Source organism: Polyodon spathula, chromosome 5 (assembly GCF_017654505.1).
Source record: "Polyodon spathula isolate WHYD16114869_AA chromosome 5, ASM1765450v1, whole genome shotgun sequence".
In the NCBI taxonomy this organism is placed as follows: Eukaryota; Metazoa; Chordata; class Actinopteri; order Acipenseriformes; family Polyodontidae; genus Polyodon; species Polyodon spathula.
Window position 1 is genome coordinate 79,632,648 of NC_054538.1, and position 12,277 is coordinate 79,644,924.

The window sequence follows — 12,277 nt, forward strand, 5'->3', positions numbered from 1 at the left end:
ACGGTGTTTCTGCATTGTTTAGAATTAGGCCTATAAATGCTCCGGTAAACATACAGTAAATAGTAGGCTAATCACAAGACTCATATTTCGACAGTTATTGTTTTATTTATTACTGTGGCTGCATTTTAGTAACAGCAATAGCGGCTGGTTGAATTTGCTTTGGATAAATTTCATACTTTCAAAAGGAAAATGAAGGAAGAAAACACAAGAGTCCACAGAAAGTTATACAGAGTCCCTCTGGTTAATTTTGATCCCTGCTTTAATAAAACAAATAGTTATTTATTGTTTTATATTGAGGTTAATGTTTTTGATATTGTAAACATTTTAAATGGCACACATAATTATGCTACAGTCGGAAGTAAATAGTAACATGATGAACGTTTGCATGCAGACTATTCTGTATTATTTATACTGACTTTGCAGAATAGAAAGCGAATACATGTTTCCAAAGAGATTCCCAGATCTGTCTTTTAATTCTGTGCATCTAGAGATATGTAATGAAGTTTCAAGATTTAAACCTACTTTTTGGTATTCTGTTCTGAACCAGCAGGGTGTCAGTCCCAAACGGCTGTGACATAAATTATATATTAAATAAATGGGAAAAAAGAAATGTGTTCATCAGAATATTTTGCCTTTTATTGCAACTTCAGTGAGCACAAATTGTAAAGCCGTACTTGAGCTGAAACCCGTGCCCAATTATAGCTGCCTATACCCCTGGACTACATAAATAATCATTACTGTAAGTGTTTCACAGTGAATCTCATATACTGGGTATTGAGTCAAAACACTGTCATGTTATTGGAATGTCATACAAAGTCCTGACATGGTACCACTATCATTTTAGTTTAGTCTCATACCCGAGAACGTAGCCAAACCAACGCATTGCCTTTAAAAACATAAATACGAGTACATCTGTAGACCAAGATGAAACAGACCATGGCAGGTGTGACTGAACAATATGCGTGAAAACACTGCACTCCAGTAAAATTCAAGATATGTATCTCCAGTGAAAGGGTACTGAGAAATGCATGCTGGTGCATCTGTAAGTACAGTTGTAAATGTTATAAAAGCACATTAAACACGAATTAGATACAGAAGTTTATTTGTTATTTCTTGAAACAGGCAAGGAAATAAAGACACATTAAAATAAACTTTGAAGGGGTTTGTTTGTATGGCAGATGGTTGCTAGGGAGCTGCTGGTGTTTCTTGTAAGCACTTAGCCGATCTTTGTGATTGGTGCATTGCTGGCTGCGTGTAGAGTGCTCACTGTACCACGTGCTGCTGCAGCAGAGTGGGGCTCCTAGAATGATAAAGTAAAAAGCAGGTTTTAAAGAGCAAGGCACCTAGGGAATGTAAACAAACTGGAATGTAAATTTTGGATCTTTCCCATGTAACATTAAGCAAGTTTTGCTCATAAATAGCACTTTTCATGTTATCTCATAGTTGCAGACACCATCTGAACTTACCGGTACCAATAATTTACACACATTAAAGAAAAATAATCGTACCTCTGCCACTGTTTGTGACCCTGAGCAAGTCACTGAACCTCCTTGTACTCCATCCTGCAGATGAGATGTTAAATCAGTGTCCTATTGCAAGTGACTCTGCATATAATACACAGTTCACAGCCTCTATATAAAACTAAATATATTATTATTATTATTATTATAATAATTATTATTATTATTATTATTATTATAAGCAACAGAAACTGCATTGACGTGAGTGTTAGTGGGGTTATTTCCTTGCAGTTGCACTCAGTCTGTCCTCACTGTCCTACTAATGCAGTTGTTCCCTCATGTGTTCAGGGAACACTCCTGTCTTGAAGTGAGACAGTCTGCCTGCACCCCAGAGATCCTGCCTCCCAGAGTGGGCTCCATTCTGTCAGTTTGCATGCATTAGCATAATTACCACATCTCATATAAGAGCCATCCTATAACGGGGTGTCTGTCGAGGCATTTCCTGGACATAGGCCCTGGATCTTTTCATTGGTTAGATCCTGCATTCCTACGGCTTTGGTATGGAGGAAAGCTATTCTACTTTATGATTATATATGTAACTAGACATTGATTCTTGTACCAAACACACAACTATACACCTGATTGCAGACAAATTTGACTTTTTTTTGTAATAACTTCATATTGTTGCTCTTTTGGAACCAAGTCTGTGATATGCTTACAGGTAGACTTGTGGGCTACCTAATACTGTCGAAACATATTATTTTTCATTCAAAATATTTTAGCAATCTGTACTGAGTGTTTTGTGTTGTATCGTTTTGTGTCGCTGTTCCTTGAGTGCATGTGAGCAAGTCGTGACCCCAGTGTGCTTGTGAATGTTGTCCAATCATGTTGTGTTTATCCCTCGTTCAATTTGTGGGGTTCAATCATATGTCTTGTTATGTCTACAGTGTATGTCTGGAAATGTGTAAATGTTCCATGTTTTAAAAGGGGTTTTGCTGTATAAAGGCTGTGTCGTGTGCTGACCCTCACTTCAGCAGTCAAGACTTGCTGCGCCCATCTGGCTCCTTATCTCCGTTATAGTATGTTCCAAGACATTGTCGCTACACTTAAAAAAAAACACAAAAAAACCCACTAAATGTGCCTTTTTTAAATAAACAAAAAGTGTTTTATTTTACCCACAATTTATATAGAGTACTAATATTAGTGTCACTTTAACTGAATCATTCCAGGAATAAATAATAATAAGACTCCCACTGCATAGCAGTCTGATCCATTCTTGGTTTTACTATGTTTAATAAGACCCACCTGTGCTTATCACCGATACAAAGTGCTAATCAAGCTGAGAAAAACACCCTGCATTGACCCTTATTGACTGTATAACAAATCAAAGCCGAAAATAACTCTCTCCTCAATAAATACACTGCCACAACTAAAAGAAACGGCAGGGTTTCTTTCTCAGTGGGGGCAAAACAGAGTTATAATCTAACCCAGTGTTTGCAGACTCATTGAAATAGTGTAATAACCGCGGGGCGGGACTTCTTTAAGAGGTCATAAACAGTGCCCCTTGACTCAACCAACGAACACCAATGAAAAGTGCGCATACAAGAAGGGACCGGGTAGATTCGCCCACTGAGATTGGGGTTTATTCGGAAGTGGCTATCCGCGCAGTTGCGCGGTTCCTGTAATAGCACAGTGTTGATGAGACTGAAAGATTGCAAGATGGAGCCGCATTCCGTTATCGAAGTCGGGGAGACCTGCCAGGGAAACGGGGGCGTGGAGCCGGGCAGGATGGCGAGGATCCCGGAGAGGCTCCAGAAGAGGGACCAGGAGAGGCAGGAGGAGCTGGAGAGGCGCAAAGAGGCGAAGGGGAGCAAGGAGGTAACGGAGGAAAAGAGCGACTTCTTCACCAGCACTTTCTCCAAGCAGAAGGCGGATATCGAGGACATGCTGGCGAGCGGCGGTGAGGCGGTGCCCGGGTCGCTGGCAGGTCGGTTGGAGGATATCTCGGCTCGGATCCAGCAGCTGCAAAAGTTTCTCAACGACAGCATGGTGTTTCTGCCCCAGTACGAGCTGCGGCAGGCCCAGTCCGCCTTGCAGAAGCTCCAGAGCGACCTGGCAGAGAAGAGAGGCGAGCTGCTGCCGAAGAAGAAGTTTGCCTTCCGATCGCGCAATGTCGGGGCAAATATCAAAGAGACCCCCGAACCTAGGAAGGGGGGCAAGCAAGCAAGCACACCCATTGAGTTGACAGACGCCTGTGCCACCGCGCCTCCAGTTAACAGCGATGATGTCAGCGCGCAGTGCGGCTTTTCCAACGTGAACTCGCAGGTTCTGATCAAGAGGGCGGAAGAGATTAGTCAGAGGGACGTGTTGCTCACACACCTGTCCAGCTGCACGGTGAAGCTGTTCGGAGCCCCGAGCACCCTCCATATCAAACACGTCAGGGACTCCACCATACTGTGCGGGCCCGTTTCCAGCTCCGTCTTCATCGACCACTGCTCGGGTTGCACCTTTGCGTTCCCGTGCCAGCAGCTGCGTACTCACAACACGACAGATAGCCAGGCGTACCTGCACGTCACCAGCCGGGCCATTGTAGAGGACTGCAGCGGGGTGCGATTTGCACCCTTTAGCTGGAGCTACCCGGGCCTGGAGGAAGACTTCCAGGTGTCTGGCTTAGACAGGGAAAGAAATAACTGGACTCAGGTGGACGATTTCAACTGGCTGGTGAGTGACGCCCCTTCTCCCAACTGGAGTGTCATTCCCGAGGAGGAGAGGAAAACTACCTGGGATTAAAGTCATGTGAAAGGGGTTGCAATAAAACCTACTCGAATTGCTTGTCTGCCTGGTTTCAGTATCGGGCCCCACACCTGACATGTATTTCTGGATGCCACAGAGTAACACGAACCTGTTCAGATAACACTATGTAACACAATTTTTGTTCCTGGGTAGTAAGTGTTATTTCCTAATTGCTTATGCCTCAAAAGTATACAAAATGGCTATTATTCCCCACAAACTTTGCTTTTGTGACCAGGACAGTGATATTTCAAAATATCATTATTTCCAATGGGAAAACGGGCAAATGTGTGTCTTTTCGTAAAGTTTGTGGGGAATAATAGCCATTTTCTATACTTTGAGGCATAAGCAATTAGGAAATAACACTTACTACCCAGGAACCAAAAAAAAATAATTGTTACACGGTGTAATCTGCCACAAAAACTAAAATTAGGTAAGATGGTATTTCTTCATGTAACACTGGACTGCAGTGAGATTGAACTGGTTTTCCTGTGTTGTACGTTTACACTGGATAAAGTGACGCATGAGATAAATCCATGCAGCTTCACTGCACACATTCATTCCCCTAGAGCGCAAACGCACATCAAATAGCCCAATAGCCCTGAGCACATCGGCAGTGAGACAGTGCTGGGGAGGGTATAGTTCACTATAGAAAGGGTACACCAAAAAATTGTTACACAGTGTAATGGGTCAGACCAAGCGTCTTTGTAGTTGGTGTGTTGTTATCACTTTAGCGGCAGGCAGCCCCTACGTGATGTAGTGCTCCTTGGCATGCATGCTGAGCACAACACACACACACACACACGTGACGTAGAGTGAATGCAAACCGTTATGTTGTGTTTGCTTTTACTTGAGTTTGTTATTCAATAAAAACGAATCTTTTGGGGAGAATACAAACCTTGTGTAGTAAGAAGTAAACGTGCATGTGGAGGGAAATCATACAAATAGAACTCTGTATCTATTTGTTTATTTATCTTTAGTAAAATATGAATCTTACAGGAATATCATTCTAGAACTATTTGAGGACATGCACTTTCATAGTTCTTAATGCTTGTAAGTCATTAGTAAGGAAAGTACTATTCCCGGCGTTACAGTATGACTGATTGACAAGCTCTGATCCTTTTGACACTTCAGACTCATTCAATGTCTGTGCACTGGCTGATATGGCATAGAGTGATCTGTACAAGTTATGTGATGTAAATACAGTCTCATCTAAAGCAGGTGATAATGCAAAGGATGGAAAAAAGTAATGGATTTCACATATGTAGAATGTGGTATATGCAGCAGTTCTATGTAGAGTATTTAGAAATAATAAGCATGTAGGATTGTGACTTGTGTCCACTGATAGTTCCTTGCTTTGTTCCTTCCCTCTGTTTTGTTCCTAACTTCAAAACTACGTGGCTTTCAATGTTAAACTAAAATAAAAATGTTCCAATGGCGATTCAACACCCAATATATACTGATTGTTTTAGAAATGTTTAAAAAAAAAAAAAAAAAAGTCAATTGCTTGTGTAATTATTGTAAAGTAATTATTGATGATGTAAGGTGTTAACTGATTGACTGTGTCCTTCCCAGAAACACAATTAAAATTGAGACAGATGTCTCTTGCCCTGAGTAACTTCTCATGTTTTATTTCAAATATTTAAGTGCTTTGGGCAATATACTATGTACAGATTCAGCTCTGGAGAAAATAAAAATAAAACAATAACAGCAGTAGATTGTATGTGAAATATGGCTAAAGATTTCAGTATGTCTTTTGCTTTAATGCTGCAATTATAAATACGTTCTTACTTACATCTATGAACACTGTATGGCAACAATTCACAGTACAAAATAATGTGTTGGTGGTAAAGTAGCTCACTGAGATGCGAAATCTGCTGCACTTAGGTTATGCTTTTTTCTAAATGAGTTCCACTAAATAATACTAAATCACACTTAGTGAAGACATGAGCTTTACTGAAGAGATGCTGTTATTACCGTACCTGACTTTGCCCTCTGGTACATTTTGATTTAAAATAAAATTGTGAAAGTGCATTTTTCTTAAATAAAGCGAGAGACAAGGGGGATAAAATGGTTAGAAATAAAACCAGAAATCTGTCTCTAATCATGTCTGTACATCGGGCAAAACATTAATACATCGTCTCTGCTGAATACATACGGTGCTTTTGTTGTTTTTATTTAATACTACTAATAATAAGATTAATCAAATAATACAAATAAATCCTAAGGCTGGAGTTTAAGAAAAATAAATAACAAATTAGTTAATTTTCCCAACTACGTAGCAGATCTTACAGAAATCTTTATTTATTTTTTGCCATTCTGACGCTACTTTGTTTCCGAATTCACCTCACATGCTGCAGCATTATAACTACTATAGCATTAACTACCATCTCCTTAGTTATTTTATACATTGACCGATGAGCTGGTAAACCTACACATATACTGGCTATTTTATAGATTGGCCGCTGAGCTGCTTAATCTACATATTTACTGGTTAATCTATAGATGTACCGATTTTACACATGAACTGTAACATATATTTCAAAATATATTTCAAAATAATAGGTTATAGGTTCAGCACTCAAGCCTTGGTGATCTTACCTCATTGATTGGGCTAAAAAAAAATCCCATCCAAATTTGAAGCAATGCTGTAAGACGTTTGTTACATGTACTTATTCCACATACTGTGTTTGTAGGTATGGGGAACTGCTGCATGGTACTGACTGGTTGAACTATTGAAGGCTACATCTTGGGAAGCACTCTTCTGCTTTGTATAATGAGCATTTGTTATACCTGGGTATGTAGGTCACTGTGACCTGGTTTAAAATATGTAATAACTATTGAACTGACTTGATTGATACCCTTCTAACTAACTAGCAGCTCACTGGTCTGGGTCTTATATAGTGAGACATGGCTTTGCTTTCCCCCATGTCCTCTGTTTCAACAAGCCCCTATAAACGGACTGTGCTTTGAACCCCTGCTTGGCTCCTACAGCACAGACAGGATGACCTTGTGAGTAAGACGACCAAAGCAGTTAAATAGTAAAACAGGATTATTTTCCTGGCTCATCTGCTGACAGGGATTTTTGTAATTGGGATGAGGCTGATTAGTGGCATTAGGATGACGTCCTGGAACTTCAGGGTTTATCAGTTGGATCCCGCACAATCCTTCTCCTTTGCTGGAAAAGGATCTGAAATAGCTGTAAAGCCCACTGACCAGTTCTTTCATATGTATTAAAATAATAATAATAAATACATATCATTTTTTTGGGGGGTGATGCATTTTCAATTGCTTGTGCTCTAGGTTACGAAAAGCTGGGTGGTCAGCATGGATGGACAACCTGGGATTTCAAACAAAGTCTTGCCTTTTGCAGCTGCTGTATGGAACGGATTACAAGCTTCTTTTTAAATTTGATTTCTCCGCCACTTTGGTTTTTATATTTGTTCTTGTACTTTAATAATTAAAATAATAAATATATATATTTTTGGAGAACAGTGTAGAAAGGCAGGATGGCGCTCATGACGGTGAAGTTTGACTTGAAGAAGAGGGTGACGCTTGCCCAGGGACTATGGCTGATGAACTGGTTCTCTGTGATGGCTGGGGTCCTGGTCTTCAGCCTGGGACTGGTCCTCAAAGTGGAGCTGCGCAAGAGGAGCGAGATGATGGACAATGCCGAGAGCCATTTCGTCCCCAACTCTCTGATCTGCGTGGGGATCTTTGGCTGCGCCCTGAACGCTTTTGGGGGGAAGATCTGCTATGACTCCCTGGACCTGGCCAAGTACAGCAAGTGGAAGCCCTTCATGAAGCCCTACCTGGCCACCTGCTTCATCTTCAACATCCTGCTGCTCCTCACGGCTGGGCTGTGCTTCACCATGCGGCTGGCCCTGGAGAGCACCCTGATGCATGGGCTGAAGAGTGGCATGCGCTACTACAAGGACACAGACACGCCCGGCCGCTGCTACATGAAGACGACCCTGGACATGATGCAGATCGAATTCCGCTGCTGCGGGAATAATAACTACAAGGACTGGTTCGAAATCCAGTGGATCAGCAACCGCTACCTGGACTTCAGTTCCAAGGAGGTGAAAGAGTAAGTCTCTCTCCTGTTCTTCTGCTGTTTTACATGATCAGCTCAATTCATCTAGTGTTGTTTTATTAGGATATTACATTAAAGTAGTAGAATGTTAAAATCTTGTATTAGTGATTCAGAAACAAACCGAGAGAGAGAGGTGCATGGTCTGTAGAAAGCTCAGTGTTTGTATGTGCATTCTTTTAACACATTATCTATTGATACATAACAGTTCATTCATTTTTATGTTTACTAATGTGCGTGTGTTGTTTCAATGCCTCTCTTATTACTATAGTATTAGTTGTATTAAATGCTGCTTCACGTCCCTTCCTCAAACATCATTGAGGTACAGCACTGAGGTCTTGGCAGCTCCAAGCAGGTTCCTATTCTTGCCTTTCAATGCACTTCTTGTTTGATGCTCTGTGTTGTAGTGTATTTTAATAGACTTCTTGTTTGAAGCTCTGTTGCAGTGTATTTCAATGCACTTCTTGTTTGATGCTCTGTGTTGCAGTGTATTTCAATGCACTTCTTGTTTGATGCTCTGTGTTGCAGTGCATTTCAATGCACTTCTTGTTTGATGCTCTGTGTTGCAGTGTATTTCAATGCACTTCTTGTTTGAAGCTCTGTGTTGCAGTGTATTTCAATGCACTTCTTGTTTGATGCTCTGTGTTGTAGTGTATTTTAATAGACTTCTTGTTTTAAGCTCTGTGTTGCAGTGTATTTCAATGCACTTCTTGTTTGATGCTCTGTGTTGCAGTGCATTTCAATGCACTTCTTGTTTGATGCTCTGTGTTTCAGTGTATTTCAATGCACTTCTTGTTTGATGCTCTGTGTTGCAGTGCATTTCAATGCACTTCTTGTTTGATGCTCTGTGTTGCAGTGTATTTCAATGCACTTCTTGTTTGATGCTCTGTGTTGCAGTGCATTTCAATGCACTTCTTGTTTGAAGCTCTGTGTTGCAGTGCATTTCAATGCACTTCTTGTTTGATGCTCTGTGTTGAAGTATATTGCTCCAGTTTAGTAGGCATTCACAGTCAGCCTATGAATATTCTCATGACATCGAAGGCTGAATGATCGGCTGTGAGGCTTTAGATTAGGTGGATGTGTTTGTGTGTCAGTGGCTGGTTTGAACCTCTTTTTGTTTTCTATTGTGGCACAACTGGAATATCTTGCACAACAATCCTAATGTTTTGTTTGACTTCTGTTAACTGTTTCCTTTTTTGATAAAGATTAAAAGCAAATTAAACACTGTATTTGTATAAAAACAGTGTTGTTTGATACAATAGTGGAATCTCCAACAGAGTTCCAGAATACCATTAGCATTCTTTGAGTTCAGTACACTGTATATTAAGGTTAGACCTACATGTCTATGTCTCTGATCAGACCTGCACAGTATAGTGGATGGAAGGGGTGTAAAGTATGTGTCTGATCAGACCTATACAGTACAGTTGATGGAAGGAGTGTATGTCACTGATCAGACCTGCACAGTACAGTGGATGGAAGGGGTGTAGAGTATGTGTCTGATCAGACCTATACAGTACAGTTGATGGAAGGAGTGTATGTCACTGATCAGACCTGCACAGTACAGTGGATGGAAGGGGTGTAGAGTATGTGTCTGATCAGACCTACACAGTACAGTGGGGTACAGTGCATAGCGAGTGCTGGTTGTTAAAAAACAACATTCCAAAACAGCGGGACAATCCAAAGACTGTCAGCTGAATAACAATAGAGACAACCACAGTAGAGACAACCACAGTAGAGACAACCATTAATAAAGGAATTTTAGAGGAAATTATCTGTCTGTTAGAAATTAAAGCCCCAAATAGAGGAGCTGTATTTATTTCTAATTTAATTAAATCATAATAATGCATGTTTTCAGCTAAATATTGTTCAGTAGGCACGCTGTAACTCTGAGCTCTAGTTGTCTTTGCAGCCCTGCTGTAGCGTGTGTTGGGCGTTGCGTCTCACCTTCTCTTACTGTTGTTTTTCCAGCCGCATTAAGAGTAACGTTGATGGGAAGTATCTGATGGATGGGGTCCCCTTCAGCTGCTGTAACCCCAGCTCCCCCCGGCCCTGCATCCAGTTCCAGATCACCAACAACTCTGCCCACTACAGCTACGACCACCACAGCGAGAAGCTGAACATCTGGACTCGGGGCTGTCGAGAGGCGCTGCTCAGCTACTACAGTGGCATGCTGAACTCCATCGGCATCCTGGTGTTGCTCGTCCTGCTCCTGGAGGTGAGACAGGGCGTGGGGGGTGTGGGGGAGCAGGGAGAGCAGGGAATCAGGGAGAGCAGTGGAGCGGGGGAGCGGCGAGTGGAGGTGCAGGGGGAGCAGGGAGCAGGGAGTATGGGGGAGCTTAGGAGCAGGGGGAGCAGGGAGAGTGGAGGAGCAGGGAGAGCAGGGGAATGGGGAGCAGGGTGAGCAGAGAAATGGGGAGCGGGGGAGCAGGGAGTGTGGGGAGTGGGGGAGCAGAGGAGCGGGGGTGCAGGGAGAGGCGAGTGGAGGAGCAGGGAGAGGCGAGTGGAGGAGCAGGGAGAGCAGGGAGAGATGGGGAGCAGGGGAATCAGGGAGTGGTGAGTGGAGGAGCAGAGGGAGCAGGGACTGTGGGGAGCGGGGGGAGCAAGGAGAGCAGGGAGAGCAGGGAGAGTGGAGGAGCAGGCGGAGCAGAGGAGCCGGTGAGCAAGGAAAGTGGAGGAGCAGGGACAGCAGGGACAGCAGGGGAGCAGGGCAGCAGGAAGAGCAGGGGATGCAGGGGAGCGGGGGAGTAGGGGGAGCAAGGGGAGCGGGGAGAGTGGGGAGCAGGGTAGCAGCGAATGGTGGAGCAGGGGGAGCAGCGAATGGAGGTGCGGGGAGAGTGGGGGAGCAGGAAACAGGGAGTGGGAGAGCGGGGGAGCAGTGACAGTAGGGGAATTGGGGAGCGGGAGGAACAGGGACAGTGGTACAGCAGAGAGAGTGGGTGAGTGGGGGAGCAGTGAATGGAAGAGCAGGGGGAGTAGGGAGAGTGGGGAATGGAGGACCATGGAGAGCAGGGAGAGTGGGGGAGCAGCAAATGGAGGAGCAGGGAGAGTGGGGAACAGGGAGCAGGGGAGCAGGGAGAGCAGGGGAATGGGGGAGCTGTGAGGGTAGGAGTGGGGAATGGGGGAGTGGAGAGCGGGGGAGTGGAGGAGCACGGATAGCAGGGAGAGTGGGGAGTGGGGCATGTGTTTGCCTGCTGGCTCTCTGTGTAACACGCGTCTGTTTACTCATCCCCACCTGCAGGGGGCAGTGATGGTGGGGCTGCGGTACCTGCACACCTCCCTGGAGAGCCTGTCAAACCCGGAGGACCCAGAGAGCGAGAGTGAAGGCTGGCTGCTGGAGAAGAGCGTGAAGGAGACAGTGAGCTCGTTCCTCGAGGGCCTCAAGTCCATGGGTAAGTCGAACCAGGTGGACAGCGACGTGGAGGCCGGGGGAGGGGAGGCACAGACTGTCACCACTATCAGCTGAGGAGTGTCAGCCTGGGGGACTTTGACCAATCCCAGATCAGAGAGCGGGAGGGAAGCAAGACAACCAAGAAACTAACTGCACTCAAAAGTGAACAAGTATTTTACACCATGTAGAATGCGAACCCACATGAACAATAAATATAAATATATATATATATATATATATATATATATATATATATATATATATATATATATATATATATATATATATAATATATATATTTTTAGATGTAATACGTGAAACAACTTGTTGGTCTCTGTGACATATTGTAACATTAGACTTCAATCCAAACCCTGAGCCAACCCACTGTAATTGAATAGACTGTAAAATCTCCCCATGACCACTCCCTCATTCATATAAGCTTTCAGCCCATCAAACAGTTCTGCTTTAAAGTTAGAAGGTTTGCTTTGCAATGTGCAATACCCTCAGTTAGAGGACAGGAAAAACACAAATAACTAAATGAACCCA

The 12,277-nt window shown here is 43.3% G+C and overlaps 2 protein-coding genes across 3 annotated transcripts; both read left to right on the forward strand.

The window, feature by feature from the left end:
• The first annotated feature begins 2,769 nt into the window (after window positions 1-2,769).
• On the forward strand, window positions 2,770-4,442 carry tbcc (tubulin folding cofactor C). Its single transcript, XM_041251443.1, has one exon. The coding sequence runs from the start codon at window positions 3,159-3,161 to the stop codon at window positions 4,248-4,250; it is 1,092 nt and encodes a 363-aa protein (XP_041107377.1). The 5' UTR covers window positions 2,770-3,158; the 3' UTR covers window positions 4,251-4,442.
• A 149-nt stretch (window positions 4,443-4,591) lies between these two features.
• LOC121316368 (peripherin-2-like) lies at window positions 4,592-11,956 on the forward strand. 2 transcript variants are annotated; one of them, XM_041251446.1, is made up of 4 exons: window positions 4,592-7,047; window positions 7,554-8,340; window positions 10,312-10,558; window positions 11,582-11,956. In XM_041251446.1, exons 2-4 carry the CDS (start codon window positions 7,760-7,762, stop codon window positions 11,804-11,806), a joined length of 1,053 nt encoding a protein of 350 aa, XP_041107380.1. In that variant the 5' UTR covers window positions 4,592-7,047; window positions 7,554-7,759; the 3' UTR covers window positions 11,807-11,956. The 2 variants fall into 2 exon arrangements, with proteins under 2 accessions (XP_041107380.1, XP_041107379.1); XM_041251445.1 differs by having other exon boundaries at window positions 4,592-8,340.
• Window positions 11,957-12,277: the final 321 nt, after the last annotated feature.